Source organism: Coregonus clupeaformis, chromosome 14 (genome assembly GCF_020615455.1).
Source record: "Coregonus clupeaformis isolate EN_2021a chromosome 14, ASM2061545v1, whole genome shotgun sequence".
NCBI classification, from domain to species: Eukaryota; Metazoa; Chordata; class Actinopteri; order Salmoniformes; family Salmonidae; genus Coregonus; species Coregonus clupeaformis.
Window position 1 is genome coordinate 36,047,125 of NC_059205.1, and position 18,591 is coordinate 36,065,715.

At 43.0% G+C, this 18,591-nt stretch overlaps 1 protein-coding gene across 1 annotated transcript; it reads right to left on the reverse strand.

Moving 5' to 3' along the window:
* Positions 1-4,649: 4,649 nt before the first annotated feature.
* On the reverse strand, positions 4,650-15,578 carry LOC121580963 (exocyst complex component 3-like). The gene is made up of 13 exons (XM_041896200.2): positions 15,301-15,578; positions 14,451-14,615; positions 14,091-14,310; positions 11,918-12,599; positions 10,386-10,503; positions 10,095-10,220; positions 9,788-9,888; positions 9,534-9,644; positions 9,303-9,444; positions 9,056-9,178; positions 8,742-8,903; positions 8,241-8,362; positions 4,650-5,361 (listed from the first exon to the last, which is right to left on the reverse strand). The coding sequence occupies exons 2-13, from the start codon at positions 14,592-14,594 to the stop codon at positions 5,157-5,159; spliced, it is 2,256 nt and encodes a 751-aa protein (XP_041752134.2). The 5' UTR covers positions 14,595-14,615; positions 15,301-15,578; the 3' UTR covers positions 4,650-5,156.
* Positions 15,579-18,591: the final 3,013 nt, after the last annotated feature.

Here is an 18,591-nt window from a genome sequence, read left to right on the forward strand (position 1 = left end):
ACTCACTGTTGTAAAAGACAATCGCCTGTGGGTGGGATTGAAACCCACTTTTCTCTTTCACTGTCCGCTGTTGAGGTGGATTGTTTTGTGTTTTACAGCGTACCAACACACAGGCAAACAATGTGTAAGCTATCTGAAATAGACACACAGGTAAAGTGGAACGTTTTATAAAGTGGAACGTATCATCTGTTGTTTATCTGTAAGCAGCTTTTCGGAAACTGTTTTTTAAAAGTTTTAAACGTTTTGTATTGGATTTAAGAGGCCTAGTTGTTGACTTTATTTGGATTAATATCTTTATTTTGATGTTTCAAATTAAAATTGAAAGAGAAAAAAAAACATGAACTATCAAGCCTGTCTGATGTATTTGTTGAACTTGTATGTTAAAGATGCAGTGCTGTAGGTTGAGGTAGTGTTAACTCTGGTGCAATTACTCTTGATTATATAAATGTTAATGTAGCTACAGAAATATGTAATTATACAATAGTTACTTCCTGTGCAAAATTAAGCAAACAGACTTTTTCAGTGAAGTTGGTAGCAATCAATGAAAAAACAACCAACAAGTTTATATTTTGTATATTTTAACATGGACCCCCATACTATATCAGAAAGCGAAATACATTCTAAATGGTTTATTATTCTATGAATATTTTTTTTTATCCAATAGATATTGAATATCTAAGGTCTTCTCTCTGTTATTTCCATTGAACAATGTTTTCACCATTATTAAAGTTGGAATCCGTAGCGGGGAAACTGCCACGTCCGTTTGCGACAACAACAAATACGTTAATTCTCAAACAACGAACACTTTTAAAAAAAAATCCTTGGACATCATTGTCTGCGCGAGAGAACAGCAGAGTATGTACTACAACTTTTTTTTTTTTAACACAACGCAGGATGCTCATCTCCACCGTTTGATAAACAAAAAACAATAACAAATGCACCTGGGGCTACAAGTGTCACCGTTTCACCTTTTAGCGGATCTCAGCATTAAATGACTATTTACAATTGTACAATATTGTACCATTATTGTTTTTCACTTTTCAGGGTCAGATCAATTCCTCAACCGCCAGAAGGTGGCAGTGTATGTCAAGTGTAGGTCTCAATGTCGTACGTGGAAGAACTTGTGGTTGATGAGAATACTATTTCATACAGGAGGGAGTATTTAGGGTATTGAGTCCAGGTTGAAAATAATAGAATACTACTGTTTTCTGCGGATGATCAGACAGAGTTGTCTTTGAATAAGTACAAAAAAATAAACAAAATTGGTTGACTGTATTTCAACACTGCATAGAACTACATTATATCAAATAGTCAATGTCTAGAGGAAGAAATCTGGTTTAATCTTGGAACACAATCTGGTAACACTTGACACAGCGTCAACGCGTTATGACAGGTACATAACCATGTCATAACAGCTGACATAACTTGTCATAAAATGGTCATAACACTGTCATGACCCATATTTACACCTGTTGTGAAATATATTGGGTTATTTTATGGCTGGTTATGACACCTACATAAGTGTCAAATCCCACATTTATTCAAACGTGTTTTTTCCCTGCCAGGAAGTTTCCTTTCATTTCAAAGTTTGTTTCTTAAGTCCTTTGTTGTTGTAATGAATTCTTTACAGGCATGTTGTCTTTCATATTTTAAGTAACTTACAGAAAATACACTATGACACTGTGATGAAGCATTATGACCATCCTGTGTCACTTTACTTGGACTAAGAAAATGCACTTTGACACTGTCAAGAAGCATTATGACCATCATAATCATATAAGCCAGATAGGCCTATCACATACAGCACATGCCCTAATGTCAGTCATCAGTCACAAAGAGGGTGTCTTGTCCTGCTCCTGAAATCTGTTCCTGCATTCATCCCAGTCATCAGCAACAGAGCATTGGGGTAGGTGAATGTCTGACATCAATTTGTGTGCATTTACAATGATAATTTAATATGATCAATTTCAGAAAATGTTATATAATAATACTGTTGACAAGTAGGCTATGGTGTAATGGAATGTTTTGCCTTGTGTGGTAGGTTTTGTGGGTTTTGACATTCTTATGTAGGTGTCATAACCAGCCATAAAATAATGTAATATATGTCACATGTCTAAATATACGTGTCATGACAGTGTTATGACCATATTATGACAGGTTATGTCAGCTGTTGTGTGTCCATAACGTGTTATGATGTTGGGTGTCAAGTAAAGTGTTACCCACAATCCCATATATTCAGTATTCTGTGCAGGTTTATGGAGCATAGTAAAATGTGTAAACCAGAGACCTCTAGATGTAGGCCTATTACCTCTTTCACTACATTTGCAACAATTAGATAATCAGAAAAGGGAATCAACGTGCCACCCATTGAAAATGTACATACCAAATGCATTGAGCATGTTTCCTCTGTGACTTGAGTTAATCTACACTGAATAAAAATATAAACGCAACGTTCAACAATTTCAAAAATGTTACTAAGAAACAGTTCATATAAGGAAATCAGTCAATTGAAATGTGACCACCATTTGCCTCATGCAGCTCGACACATCTCCTTTGCATAGAGTTGATCAGGCTGTTGATTGTGGCCTGTGGAATGTTGTCCCACTCCTCTTCGATGCCTGTGCAAAGTTGCTGGATGTTGGCGGGAACTGGAACACGCTGTCGTACACGTAAATCCAGAGCATTCCAAACATGCTCAATGGGTGACGTCTGGTGAGTATGCAGGCCATGGAAGAACTGGGAAATGTTTAGCTTCCAGGAATTGTGTACAGATCCTTGCGACATGAGGCTGTGCATTATCATGCTGAAACAAGAGGTGATGGTGGCAGATGAATGGCACAACAATGGGCCTCAGGATCTCATCGTGGTATCTCTGTGCATTCAAACTGCCATCGATTAAATGCAATTGTGTTCTTTGTCTGTAGCTTATGCCTACTCATACCATAACGCCAACACCACCATGGGGCACTCTGTTCACAAAGCTGACATTAGCAAATCGCTCGCCTACACGACACCATTCACACTGTCTGCCATCTGCCCAGTACAGTTGAAACCGGGATTCATCCGTGAAGAGCACACTTCTACAGCGTGCCAGTGGCCACTGAAAGTGAGCATTTGCCCACTGAAGTCGGTTCCGACGCCAAACTGCAGTCAGGTCAAGACCCTGGTGAGGACGACGAGCACACAGATGAGCTTCCTTGAGACGGTTTCTGACAGTTTGTGCAGAAATTCTTCAGTTGTGCAAACATATAGTTCAATCAGCTGTCCGGGTGGCTGGTCTCGGATGATCCCGCAGGTGAAGAAGCCGAATGTGGAGGTCCTGGGCTGGCATGGTTATGCGTGGTCTGCGGTTGTGAGGCCCGTTGGACGTACTGCCAAATTCTCTAAAAATAAGTTGGAGGCGGCTTATGGTAGAGAAATTAACATTTAATTATCTGGCAACAGCTCTGGTGGGCATTCCTGCAGTCAGCATGCCAATTGCACACTCCCTCAAAACCTGAGCCATATGTGGTGTTGTGTTACAAAACTGTAAATCCTGGCTTCAGTGAAATCCTGTTGAACACAGACAGTACACTGTTAGCACTAGGAGGTTTTCTTGGAATACTCCAAAGTCAAAGCAAGGCTTTAGTAGCCAGCCATTGGAGCTGAGTGTGTAAGACCAGGAGGAGTGGAGGATCAGTTGTTAAGTGTCTGATGATTCTGTGATGGAGCTGCTAGAAGTCTCGTTTGAGCCCAGTGCCTAGGCCCCGCAGGGTGTGTGTAATCCAGGGTTTTGAGCTGCTGATGTGTGTGTGCCATGCAAGAGCACAGGCTTGCGTGCTCCAGTCAGCTGCAGCCCTGCATGGCCTTGTTTTCAGTCACAGCATGGCAAATGCAGCCCTCTCATTGGACCACACTGAAGCATATGGAAAACTTGGAAAGACATGTTTAGTACCCCCATCATACCTACTCCTACAAATTTAAATGTAATGTTCAGTTTGGGACAACCTAATTTCTTAACTCTGATGAAAGTATACAAATTACAATTAAATATCAATATCACAGGGCTACCCCGTTTCAAAACTAACACCAATCACAGCTTGGAGTGGGTGTTTCTAAGGTCGCAGAGAGCCAATGGTAGAATGCCCATAACAATTATGAATGGTCACGCAACGTCCTGGAAAAGGGATTACTATCATCACGGGAATGCTGGCCCCACCCCTCCCCTACAGTGGTTCCCCCTCTGCCTCTCCTTCCATTGGGCTGTGCTACCCTACCCAGGGTGATAACTGTCCCCTCTAGCTGTTGGTGACTTCCTACCCCTTCCACTGCTCGACTAGTCACATAACAGCTAGCGTGCAGCCAGATTAAACATTTAGAGGTATTACAGAGGTAGGGAGAGCGGAGTATCATTGCTTTAAGTCAAGAGGCAGCATGCTGCAGTGGAGTCACACACAGACAGAGGGAGATGATGAAGGATGCAGTAAGCTGACAGGGGCTTCTGCAAAGTAATGGCTTAACTGGAGCTTTTTCACAGCAACCATCAAATGAGCCAACCAATTAAATGATTCCATGTGAGTGTGGGTGCACTGTGCAGTAGTTTGGCTTGTTTCAGCGTGTCAACACCTCTCCCTGACAGCAGAGTAAATGAGGAAAACAGATGTACAGACTGACAGGGGAAAGGGTTTCTTTAATAGATTTTCTGACAGACATTCGGCATCACACACTGAAAAGAGTTTCTTACTGAAACAATTTCAAACTGTTCATTGTATAGCAAGCATGGAGGGGTGGGTGGTGTGAGCAAGGTCTCATTTCAGTAACAAAACCGCTTGGTTGTGTTTGACGGTTCTTTCATCAAGTATCATACGCTTACAGATCCTCAAGGACTACAGTCCAAGCCTTTCATCGGAGGTCTGTGGAATCTTTTTCAAAAGTGCAAAAGAAAAGAAAAATCATGATTTGTTGCAGTATGTTTTTTTTTTTGTGCACTTGTGAGCCAGGGTCATAATCACTAGGCACTAAACAATATATAAAAAAGACAAACAGGGAGTGACTATCCAAACTTGTCCAATAAGGCAGGGTTTCCCAAACTCGGTCCCCCCCCCCGTTGCAAATCATTTTGTGCATTAATGAATACGACCCAGGTGTGTCTCCATCTCTCTCCAGAATCTAGTTATTTATTTCAGCAGTTTGTTGGCAGTGGCGGCCATAGAGGAGGACATGGAGGTCATGGTCACGGTGGGGACAGTGATGTCCTTGAAGATGTGCTGGGTGTTGCCGGCGTAGGAAGGCTTGTTCTGGTTCAGCGTCTCAATGATCATCTGCTTCATTTCTCGGCTAGCGTCCCCTCTCACCGCTAGTATGGCCACGATGTGCTCCTCCCTATGGGGACAACAGAGGACAGACACAATCAGACACCTTTTTACTGAAGGACAATCTTAAGGGCAATCAATTAAGACTACAATGGTAAAAACAATAGCCATCATAATATAAAATTGAGCCTTACTGAAGAGCTCAGTGACTTTCAACGTGGCACCGTCATAGGATGCCACCTTCCCAACAAGACAGTTTGTCAAATTTCTGCCCTGCTAGAGCTGCTCCGGTCAACTGTAAGTGTTGTTATTGTGAAATGGAAACGTCTAGGAGCAACGGCTCAGCCGTGAAGTGGTAGGCCACACAAGGTCACAGAACAGGACCGCTGAGCGCTAAAAAAATGGTCTGTCCTCGGTTGCAACACTCACTACCGAGATCCAAACTGCCTCTGGGATCAACGTCAGTACAAGAACTGGTCATCGGAAGCTTCATGAAATCAGTTTCCATGGCCGAGCAGCCACACACAAGCCTAAGATCACAATGCGCAATGCCAAGCGTCGGCTGGAGTGGTGTAAAGCTCGCTGCCATTGGACTCTGGAGCAGTGGAAATGCATTCTCTGGAGTGATGAATCACGCTTCACCATCTGGCAGTCTGACGGACAAATCTGGGTTTGGCGGATACCAGGAGAACGCTACTTGCCCCAATGCATAGTGCCAACTGTAAAGTTTGGTGGAGGAGGAATAATGGTCTGGGGCTGTTTTTCATGGTTCGGGCTAGGCCCCTTAGTTCCAGTGAAGGGAAATGACATACAATGACATTCTAGGCGATTATGTGCTTCAAACTTTGTGGCAACAGTTTGGGAAGGACATTTCTTGTTTCAGCATGACACAATGCCCCCGTGCACAAAGCGAGGTCCATACAGAAATAGTTGGTCGAGATCGGTGTGGAAGAACTTGACTGGCATGCACAGAGCCCTGACCTCAACCCCATCGAACACCTTTGGGATGAATTGGAACACCGACTGCGAGCCAGGCCTAATCGCCCAACATCATTGCCGATCTCACTAATGCTTGTGGCTGAATGGAAGCAAGTCCACGCAGCAATGTTCCAACATCTAGTGGAAAGCCTTCCCAGAAGAGTGGAGGCTGTTATAGCAGCACAGGGTGGTCCAACACCATATTAATGTCCATGATTTTGGAATGAGATGTTCGACGAGCAGGTGTCCACATACTTTTGGTTATGTAGTGTATCTTATACACTGCTCAAAAAAATAAAGGGAACACTTAAACAACACAATGTAACTCCAAGTCAATCACACTTCTGTGAAATCAAACTGTCCACTTAGGAAGCAACACTGATTGACAATACATTTCACATGCTGTTGTGCAAATGGAATAGACAATAGGTGGAAATTATAGGCAATTAGCAAGACACCCCCAATAAAGGACTGGTTTTGCAGGTGGTGACCACAGACCACTTCTCAGTTCCTATGCTTCCTTGCTGATGTTTTGGTCACTTTTGAATGCTGGCGGTGCTTCCACTCTAGTGGTAGCATGAGACGGAGTCTACAACCCACACAAGTGGCTCAGGTAGTGCAGCTCATCCAGGATGGCACATCAATGCGAGCTGTGGCAAGAAGGTTTGCTGTGTCTGTCAGCGTAGTGTCCAGAGCATGGAGCCGCTACCAGGAGACAGGCCAGTACATCAGGAGACGTGGAGGAGGCCGTAGGAGGGCAACAACCCAGCAGCAGGACTGCTACCTCCGCCTTTGTGCAAGGAGGAGCAGGAGGAGCACTGCCAGAGCCCTGCAAAATGACCTCCAGCAGGCCACAAATGTGCATCTGTCTGCTCAAACGGTCAGAAACAGACTCCATGAGGGTGGTATGAGGGCCCGACGTCCACAGGTGGGGGTTGTGCTTACAGCCCAACACCGTGCAGGACGTTTGGCATTTGCCAGAGAACACCAAGATTGGAAAATTCGCCACTGGCGCCCTGTGCTCTTCACAGATGAAAGCAGGTTCACACTGAGCACGTGACAGACGTGACAGAGTCTGGAGACGCCCGTGGAGAACGTTCTGCTGCCTGCAACATCCTCCAGCATGACCGGTTTGGCGGTGGGTCAGTCATGGTGTGGGGTGGCATTTCTTTGGGGGACCGCACAGCCCTCCATGCGCCGCCAGAGGTAGCCTGACTGCCATTAGGTACCCGAGATGAGATCCTCAGACCCCTTGTGAGACCATATGCTGGTGCGGTTGGCCCTGGGTTCCTCCTAATGCAAGACAATGCTAGACCTCATGTGGCTGGAGTGTGTCAGCAGTTCCTGCAAGAGGAAGGCATTGATGCTATGGACTGGCCCGCCTGCTCCCCAGACCTGAATCCAATTGAGCACATCTGGGACATCATGTCTCGCTCCATCCACCAATGCCACGTTGCACCACAGACTGTCCAGGAGTTGGCGGATGCTTTAGTCCAGGTCTGGGAGGAGATCCCTCAGGAGACCATCCGCCACCTCATCAGGAGCATGCCCAGGCGTTGTAGGGAGGTCATACAGGCACGTGGAGGCCACACACACTACTGAGCCTCATTTTGACTTGTTTTAAGGACATTACATCAAAGTTGGATCAGCCTGTAGTGTGGTTTTCCACTTTAATTTTGAGGGTGACTCCAAATCCAGACCTCCATGGGTTGATACATTTGATTTCCATTGATAATTTTTGTGTGATTTTGTTGTCAGCACATTCAACTATGTAAAGAAAAAAGTATTTAATACAATTATTTCATTCATTCAGATCTAGGATGTGTTATTTTAGTGTTCCCTTAATTTTTTTGAGCAGTGTACATCTGAAGTAACTTCTCCTACAGCCAAAGTTATTGTATTGAAAACCTTGATACCCCACTAACATTCATTTACTGTGTAGCCTATGTGTTAAGTGGTGTATGATCTGACCTGATGTCAGGGTATTTGGACACCAGCGTGGAGACCTCCAGGTACAGCAGGGTGGGGTCTGTGAGTTTAAACACCTCAGCTATAGCAGCGATGGCATCACACAGCCGGTCAGTCTCCTCACCCTGGAGCAGAATAGAGACAAAACAAACTAACTGTAAAAATCAGTAACAGTATCAGTGTATGGACTTATCAGAGAAAAGCAGTTTTCATTACATCAAAAATGAAAAATTAATCGTAAGTATCAAGACTTAAGGAAGTTATGACTAACTATTTACTGAAAGACCAGATCAAGATGCATGTAGGCAGGTAGCTTAGTGGTTAAGAGCATTGTGCCAGTAACCGAAAGGTCGCTGGTTCTAATCCCCGAGCCGACTAGGTGAAAAATCTATCGATGTGCCCTTGAGCAAGGCACTTAACCCTAATTGCTCCTGTAAGTCGCTCCGGATAAGAGCGTGTGCTAAATGACTAAAAAAAAAAACGAAGAAGAAAAGAAACACTCACAGCAGTGAGTTTCCTGAAGAGGAACTTGAACTGCTCAGCCTCTTTAATCATCCTATCTGCTCCCTCCCTCCTCTCATCTGCATTCTTGAAGGTGATCCGTTTCTGCATCACAGCCTTGATATACTCCACCACCACCCTGCGATGGGCCTCGCTGGTCATCTCCTAAACACATCACATACAACATACTCAGTCAAATACACAGGATTACCACTATCAATTTGTACATGCAAAACTGCTCTCTGTGTGGATTTCTCCAGATCAATCAATTGTCCAAGCCTCTCATTTGATATGATTTGATAAATTTTTCCATGTACCGTATTGAAAGGCTTCTTGATCTTGGCGAAGTCGTTGAAGTAATCATCGACGGTCACACAGATTGTGTCCACTGCATGGGTCCCCGTCAACCACTTCCGGGTCAGTAACTCACTGAGATGATGCTGTGGAGCTCAAAATTACCACTCAGATACAACATAACCGGGTTCGTGGCAACATTCTGTCAAATATTAGACTATAAGAGTAACTAAAGAGCTTAAAATATGTCCACAAACACTTCGCTCTAACCTCCAAATCCAGGAATACTTCATCGAGTAGAAACTGGCAGCCATCTTTGGCCACGTCATTCAGGGTCCTCTCTATGGCAGCATCATTCTGGGTGGGCTCCGTGGATTTTAAGTATTTCCTCTTTAGACTGTTAATAGACTCCCTAGTGGCAGAGGTACGGTCAGGTATATATTAGCCGCATTAGGTTAGAGAAGACATTAATATTTACAGGGAGATGTCAATGGGACTCACTTGAATGTATGACAGTTGTTTATAATGGCGATCATGTATTGGACGTAGCACTGAGGGAGCTGCCGGTCTCGCAAGTGGTCCTCCTTGTAGGCGATCGCCTCTTCCCTGTACCTGAACAGCAGTACAAGACAATTGTAGATGTCATATACATAGCAATCCATCCCTGATACACTGTAACACACCTTTACTGCCATCAATGTAAACGACTAATCACTAAACAATTATTAAACACAACATTATGAAATCCATGTTACCTGATGAGGAATGAATTCATCTGTTTTAAACAGAGCTTCAGGACCTCCTCTTTGAAGGTCTCGTCGATCTGAGCTGCCACTTGGAGATTCTGCTCAAACATCTGATGAGGAGAGAAAAACAAACATGTCAGATGATGGCCCCCCTTCCAATAGACTTACAGTAATCACTGTAATTCTCAGATCCCAATTTATTTTTGTCATATACACATTGTCTAGTATAGTAACTGTACTGTAGTAGCAACTAGTCCACTTAGTCCAGTGGGTTAAAGAGATTCAGGCTGATGCCAGAGAGGAATACTGGTTATACCTGGAAGACGATGGCAGGGAGGGTGGTCTGGTAGTATCCGTCTTGATCCGCCTCTGGTTCAGTCTCTTTAAACCAGTCCTTCTTGTCTGTCTCCAGAGCCTTGCGAAGCCAGCCAGTGATGTTGGACTGTGGAAGGGTGAGAGAGAGTCAGCCAGAGCCATGTTACCTTTGTCTTTAATAATTCATGACACATTTCATTTGTCTACTGATGCAGAGAGTGAGTTGTATATCTGTATATCTGACAAGATAGAGTATGTAGCTGCTATCATAGAGTGTGTTGGCTGGACTCACAGTGAAGGTCTGGACGTATTTGCTGAGAAGCTCATCCACCACCTTCTGAGGCAGCAGAGGATCCATCAGGTGGATGTCATACTCTGTCAACAGCTCTGGGTGACCCATCATCTCCACACTAGAAATGATAAACACAGTGGGGTGTGAGAACATGCCAAGAGAGCCCTGCCTGTACTGTCTGTGGAATTCATATATTCCATGTATTTTAATGTAACAGACAGACAGCTATAGAGAGACTTACACACCATGGCATGCTCGCGCACCTGCACACACGGCAATGCCCGAATCCATATTATACACACAGATACCTATAAACATAGGCTACTCACAAGCAGTCACACGTAAACACACACATACTCAGAAACACACACTCATTCACAGAAAATCAGTGTGAGTATAAGTGATCTATAATTCTATAATTACACAGCCTCATCCAATCAGTGGTTGTGGTTTCCATGGTAGCTGCTGGCTGATGCTTGTGTCAGAAATGGATATGAGGCTAGTTCTCCGTTCAATACTGTCGGTGCACGCGATGTGCAGTAGTATGTGCATTCATTGGATTATCTACACCAGTTTTGCTTAGATTGCATGCTATGCCCTCCCTCTCGTGCCTAGGGACTGTTTAGCTTTAAATATTGAGTTTATTGCTCTTTGCAGCGCTTACAAGTCCTTCCCATATATGGAGAGTACCAAAGTATTTCCGTGCCACTGTTCTTCCTACATCATTTTAATGATTTTGAGAAACACTCCACACACAAATGAGGAGAGGTTAAAGGGATAGTTCACCCAAATTACAAAATGACATATTGGTTTCCTGTAAGCAGTCTATTGATAAGGTATGAAAGCAATCCATGCTTTGGTTTAGTTTCCCTGGCACTGTTTTCAAATGCTAATGTTTTAGCATTTGTGGCACAGATCCCATTCAAGTCATGGTACCAATATTAGCATTTTTCATCTGAAAGTATCTAATATTAAATGTAAAGCTCAGCAAAGTTACTTATAGATTCTTATATTGGTACCATGACTTTAATGGGATTTGTGCCACAAATGCTAAAATGTTAGCATTTGTAAATAGTGTCAGGTAAACTAAACCAAAGCATGGATTTCTGTCATACCTTGTCCATAACTGCTTACAGTTAGATTTTTGTAATTTGGGTGAACTATCCCTGTAGGTATAGGCCAACATCTTTACATTGTGATCTCTCTCTCTCAAAGATATTCAGCAGTCTAAGCTGGTAGAGAGGTGACTGAGGCTCAGCAGCACAAAGATGATGTACTACACTTCCTGCATATTCCACTGAGCTATGATTGGACTGGTGCCCATTTACCACTGATGCTACATGAGCCACAGAGGACAGATCAGAGCCTGACCTATATTCAAAAAGTGTCTCAAAGTAGGAGAGCCGATCTAGGATTAGGTTCTCCATGTCCATATAGCCTAATCTTATTCAATATGATCTAAAAGACAAAACTGATCCTATACCAGCCCTCCTACTTTGAGACTTTTGTGAATACGGGCTGAGAAAGGATACCTTTTGTATGTGTTGAGGACCCAGGTGAGGAGGGACACGATCTCGTTGGCCTCCAGGTCTTCTGCAGCCAGCTCCTGCACCCGCATGGACACGGCATTGTGGTACAGCTTAAAGAACCTGTCGAAGGTGTTGTAGTGTGGTGGGAAGCACTGCACCATCAGGTTCTTCACCACAATCAGGTCGTCCAGCACGTACTTCCTGGTGATCTCCAGGAGCCTCACCATCCACATCTTGTCTGCCTCGCGCGTAACCGACTGGCTGCCCTCGATGCGCGTGGTGACTGTGCCCTCCAGCACCTCAAACATCTTCTCTTTCCAGCGCTTGGGCCGACTCGGGGGGATAAAGCCCGACTGCTTCATGCGGTCCAGCATGCGCCGGTCAATCTTCTCCTCACGCTCGATGATGCGCACCACTGAAACCAGCATGGTGGGGTCGCGGCGCACTGTGCCCATGGCACGCTGCAGCACCATCCACAGCTGCTTGGCCAGGTCATCAGACAGGCCCTGCACCGCGCCAAAATAGTTGCGGATCAGGTTCATGTCGTGTGTGTTTTTGCTGTCCATTCGGTACTGCTCATACATGAGGTCGTCCCGCGAGCACTCCAGATCCATGAGTTTACGGTGGGCCTCCAGCAGCTCGGCCTGCTCAATCAGCACCTGGGTGTCTGCCACTATCTCAGGCACTGCACAGAAGGGGAATGATATACAGCAAGGTCGATAATAATTGGCACCCTTGATAAAGATGAGAAAAAATGACTGTATAAAATAAATAATACTGAGCTATATTGCATGCGCTAAAGAATGTGCTAATTATATTATTTTATATTAATACAATTGCTCAGAAAAATAGATTTAGTTTAACAAACAATGAAAACATCTAAAAAAGATAGTGGTCAAAATAATTGGCACCCGTTTTCAATACTCCAGCACCCTCCCCATGAGGATAACGACACAGACTTTTTCTAAAATGTTTTATGAGATTAGAGTGGTTCAAGTCCAGAGACTGAGATGGCCATTGCAAAATGTTGATTTTGTGGCCAATTAACCATTTCTTTGTGGATTTTGATGTGTGCTTCGGGTTGTCTTGCTGGAAGATCCACTTGCGACGAAGTGTCAGCCTCCTGGCATAGGCAACCAGGTTTTGGGCTAAAATGTCCTGGTACTTGGTATAGTTCATGATGCACCACCAAATGTTAACCGTAGGTATGAGTTACTTCTGCATATGATTCAGTTTTTCTATGCCAAACCCACCACTGGCGTGCGATGCAAAAGAGCTCTATTTTCATGTAATCTGACCATAACACCACCTGGAGTTTGTAAACGGCATTGGCACTTGGATTGAAACCGATGCTATGGTCAGATGGTCAGTGTTTGGCGTTGAAAAACAGAAGCATATGCAGTAAAGTACCTGATACCTACGGTAAAATATGGTGGTGCATCTTTTATGTTATGGGGCTATTTTGCTTCCACTGGTCCTGGGGTCAACGCCATCATGAACTTTACTCAGTACCAAACCTGGTTGCCTCTGCTAGGAGGCTGACACGTGGCCGCAACTGAATCTTCCAGCAAGACAATAACCCCAAGCACTAATCAAAATCCACAAATAAATGGTTAATTGACAACAAAAATCTACATTTTGTAATGGCCATCTCAGTCTCCGGACTTGAACCCCAGTGAAAACCTGTGGTTTGAATTGACAAGGGCAGTCCATAAGAGCAGACGAAGGATATCAAGGATCTGGAAAGATTCTTTATGGAGGAATACTCCTCCCAACGTGTTCTCCAACCTCATAAAACCTTTAAAAAAAGGGTTGTTATCCTCACAAGGGGAGGGTGCTATAGTATTGAAAACAGGGGTGCCAATAATTTTGACCTCTATCTTTGAGATCGTTTTTTTACTTGTTCAACAGAATCTATTTCTCTAAGCAATTGTATTAGTATAAAATAATATAATTTACCTTTTTCTTTGCATACAATATAATTCAGAATTTGTATTCTTTATTTGATACAGTATTTTTTGCTCATCTTTATCATGGTGCCAATAATGATGTACCTGACTGTACATTAATACTTCGTAACAGTACATTCAATGCACACAAATGCAAAGCGAGACAACAATAACAGTTCCCAATTGAATGGTATCTCTGAGGTACATGTAGTAGTTGTGCAGCGTACCTGAGAAGATATTCTTTAAATTCTCGACAGCTGAGGCAAGCTGACTGTGTTGGACCACGGCATCTTTCACATCTTTCAGGTTCTCAATAGTGTTAATACTCTGCCTCCAGTCCTTACTGACGTCTGCCAGGGAGCTCTGTATGTCCTTGACATCTCCCAGGGCATTATGGAGCTGACTGAGCCCTGTGCGGACCCCGTCCAACTGGGACTGGATGGCAGCCTGGGGAGAGGTAAGGTGTTTCAGGCCTGAGCCATGTATTTACAATACATATACAGATCTCATTCTGACTAAAGCTTTATGAAAAATAGGGAATTACAGAATGTATCTCATGTCGTCTTAGCATCATCATCATTTTCTACCTTCAGTCGGGCTTCTACTGAAGCTTTCTTGCGGGCCTCTCGCCGGCGGTACTGCTCTACTTTGTCCAACTGGTCTGAGCGCTGCAGCATCCCTGCCACCCTCTGCACGGCGGTAGCAACAGCCTCCCTGTTTGTCTCCTCCATGACAACGCCGCCAAGCTGGGTCTGTCAAAGATCAAGATGGTCACAAAACTGAACGTTACACGTTGTGATTACGACGAAAATGTTGCAAGGCACTGTATCAGGTCGATTGCGTTATTAATCCATTAATACTAACAGTGCCTGTGAGGTGAGTGCCCATTGCATTGCATCGGGTTTAGCTAGCCTACTCGCTAACGTTTAGCTGCCTTGGCTAACGCTACTTGCTGGCATAACGTTATCTAGCTTGCTACTACTACTACTACTACTACTACTACTACTACTAGCTGGCAAGCAAAGTCAAATGTCTCTCCTCAAATGCATTTTACTGGAGTACAGTAGCTAGCTAACGTTATATTGACTGGAAAAGGCTAAAGGACACGGCTGACGCCCAAACCGATCTTTCATTTCAGAATGTATAAACATTTGGTTAGGGTCAGGGTTAAGGGTTTGGTTAAGGTAAGTTAAGGGTCAGTTTTAGGTTTTTGCTAGCCGGTTTAAGCGTAATCTGTGTGCTTATAGTCTCTCCCATATTGACTAGCTAGCAAGCAGCCCATTTTAATGGTATGCATGACAGCTAGCAGCCTAGCTAGCTAACGTTTCCGAGGTCGGCGAGAGCGAAGGACACACACACAGCCCAATCCGTAAACACAACGCTATCCCGTATACAAAACTCATTTTAAATGTAAAATTAACAAATCCAATATCTTACCAACTCCAATAATACGTTTGAATAAGTAAGCTGTCGTTCAAATTATCTCATATCAATTCCAACAACACCATCGACTGCTTCTCCTGGTTCAGTTCCTGGTTGACCGTTCTCGTGCGCCGCCCCAGTAGCAGCTGACAGCACATCGCGCTTGAGAGCATCATGTGTGCGCGATTTTTGAGTATGCAATTTCTCACAACTTTATTTTATGTTCCCGTTGTTTTCTATACATACAAGTCATTAGCTATGACACAGAGTTTCTAAGCCCAGAGACGTAACATCGTGAGACTTCCGGGAACGCTTGGCAAACAGACCAGACCGGGGTTTGGGGTATGAGAAGTCAATAAGATAAGTGAACAATTCTTCCTTAGTTGTTAATTTTCTCAAAATCGAAAGGCACAATCTAGATTCGAGACAATGTCTTAAGTAGAACTTGGTATTACTACAACCTCGTGTGAGTGACAAACTGATACGTTTTCATTTTCGTCAAAAACAACTTTATATCGAATGAGTGGCTTTGATTTGACGGTCTGCACATGCGCAGTTTGTGGCGTTTATAGTGTTTATTTGAAGACAAATCCTAATAAATATCATAGCTTTCTTTTTGTATGGAGACCTGTATCCAGCATTTTATTAATCTTTTCAGTGTTCAAATAAATAAGATAATAATCTGCACTTGTTTTATGATTTTATTATGCTAAATAACAAGAAAGTATAATGTTAGATGCCTATTGAATTCAATTGATATCTGAAACTTGTATGCCTGTAAAATGTATCCTACAGTGCAACAAGCAGGTTGTTCTATTTATTCATTGGTTCAATATATTGCTATAAACCTGTTGTTTCTCTCCTGTTCAGTGTACAGTACTCACAATAAAAAGCGTTACCAACAGTTGTTAAAAAGAAGTCAGGAAATCCATTAAAAACATTAGCATAATAGTTTTAAAGAAAGACAAATGAAAGCGAAAGAGCTTGGAAAGCTTTTTAAAAAATCAAACAGAATAAAATAATGCTGTAGAGACTGCTGCATGCAGCTATGGAATACATAAGGGGACATGTCATAGTTTCAAATATTTTTTCCTTTTCAAAATATAATAACAAACTGGCTTCATAAAGCAGAACTACAGTTGCTAACATTTCTTTTGAATGTACTACAATTTTACAAACATTGATAAATAATATTACATTGGACCACAAACCTAAATGAACAGTATTTCTGTGTAATACATGTTTACATTATTATGTTCAGAGAGCATCTTAGACATTAATGTGTGTAAATGGCTGTTAGGTGAAGCTTTGTTTAATTTCAATTTGTAACACTGTTTCATAAGACAAAACGGACAAACTCACTGTTAAAATAATACATTAATTCAACCTGTCAAATAATAATAACAATGAAGATACAGTATCTCATTCATAAAGGGTAATGACTCAATGGACATTGAAGCATCAATCACATTATAAACCAAAGCAAAGAAATGAGCAGGATTTTTATGTTAATCTGAATAATCAATCAAAATAAATTTCATTTAATTAATCAATGCATGTCTTTTCTGTTCCCTTTGCGGTAAAATGCATTGAATAGAAATACAGTTAATTTGATATGACGGATGACATGTCTTGGTTTAAAAACGAGAAGTTATGAAATGTGTTTTAAAACAAATCTAGAACTCATGTGAATTGCAGCATGTTCTGCATGTCATGCTTCTGTTCATGTCATATAAAAACATCTCTCCATTGCTTCCATATCTTTCTGCTTGGTAACACTGTTGATTACCTGAGTTGAGTATACAGTGAGGGAAAAAAGTATTTGATCCCCTGCTGATTTTGTACGTTTGCCCACTGACAAAGACATGATCAGTCTATAATTTTAATGGTAGATTTATTTGAACAGTGAGAGAAAAACGCATGTCAAAAATGTTATAAATTGATTTGCATTTTAATGAGGGAAATAAGTATTTGACCCCTCTGCAAAACATGACTTAGTACTTGGTGGCAAAAGCCTTGTTGGCAATCACAGAGGTCAGACGTTTCTTGTAGTTGGCCACCAGGTTTGCACACATCTCAGGAGGGATTTTGTCCCACTCCTCTTTGCAGATCTTCTCCAAGTCATTAAGGTTTCGAGGCTGATGTTTGGCAACTATAACCTTCAGTTCCCTCCACAGATCTTCTATGGGATTAAGGTCTGGAGACTGGCTAGGCCACTCCAGGACCTTAATGTGCTTCTTCTTGAGCCACTCCTTTGTTGCCTTGACCGTGTGTTTTGGGTCATTGTCATGCTGGAATACCCATCCACGACCCATTTTCAATGCCCTGGCTGAGGGAAGGAGGTTCTCACCCAAGATTTGACGGTACATGGCCCCGTCCATCGTCCCTTTGATGCGGTGAAGTTGTCCTGTCGCCTTAGCAGAGAAACACCCCCAAAGCATAATAATGTTTCCACCTCCATGTTTGACGGTGGGGATGGTGTTCTTGGGGTCATAGGCAGCATTCCTCCTCCTCCAAACACGGCGAGTTGAGTTGATGCCAAAGAGCTCGATTTTGGTCTCATCTGACCACAACACTTTCACCCAGTTCTCCTCTGAATCATTCAGATGTTCATTGGCAAACTTCAGACGGCCCTGTATATATGCTTATTTGAGCAGGGGGACCTTGCTGGCGCTGCAGGATTTCAGTCCTTCACAGCGTAGTGTGTTACCAATTGTTTTCTTGTTGACTACGGTCCCAACTGCCTTGAGATCATTGACAAGATCCTCACGTGTAGTTCTGGGCTGATTCCTCACCGTTCTCATGATCATTGCAACTCCACGAGGTGAGATCTTGCATGGAGCCCCAGGCCAAGGGAGATTGACAGTTATTTTGTGTTTCTTCCATTTGCGAATATCACCATCACCTTCTTACCAAGCTGCTTGGCGATGGTCTTGTAGCCCATTCCAGCCTTGTGTAGGTCTACAATCTTGTCCCTGACATCCTTGGAGAGCTCTTTGGTCTTGGCCATGGTGGAGAGTTTGGAATCTGATTGATTGTTTGCTTCTGTGGACATGTGTCTTTTATACAGGTAACAAGCTTAGATTAGGAGCACTCCCTTTAAGAGTGTGCTCCTAAACTCAGCTCGTTACCTGTATAAAAGACACCTGGGAGCCAGAAATCTTTCTGATTGAGAGGGGGTCAAATACTTATTTTCCTCATTAAAATGCAAATCAATTTATAACATTTCTGACATGCGTTTTTCTGGATTTGTTTTTGTTATTCTGTCTCTCACTGCTTAAATAAACCTACCATTAAAATTGTAGA

Coding starts and splice junctions, on each gene's coding strand:
- LOC121580963 (XM_041896200.2), bottom strand. CDS start 14,594: ATGGAGGAGACAAACAGGGAGGCTGTTGCTACCGCCGTGCAGAGGGTG. Junction 12,600..14,090: donor TTTAAAGAATATCTTCTCAG/GTACGCTGCACA, acceptor CCTTCTGTGCAG/TGCCTGAGATAGTGGCAGAC. Junction 10,504..11,917: donor GTCCTCAACACATACAAAAG/GTATCCTTTCTC, acceptor TATCATTTCTAG/TGTGGAGATGATGGGTCACC.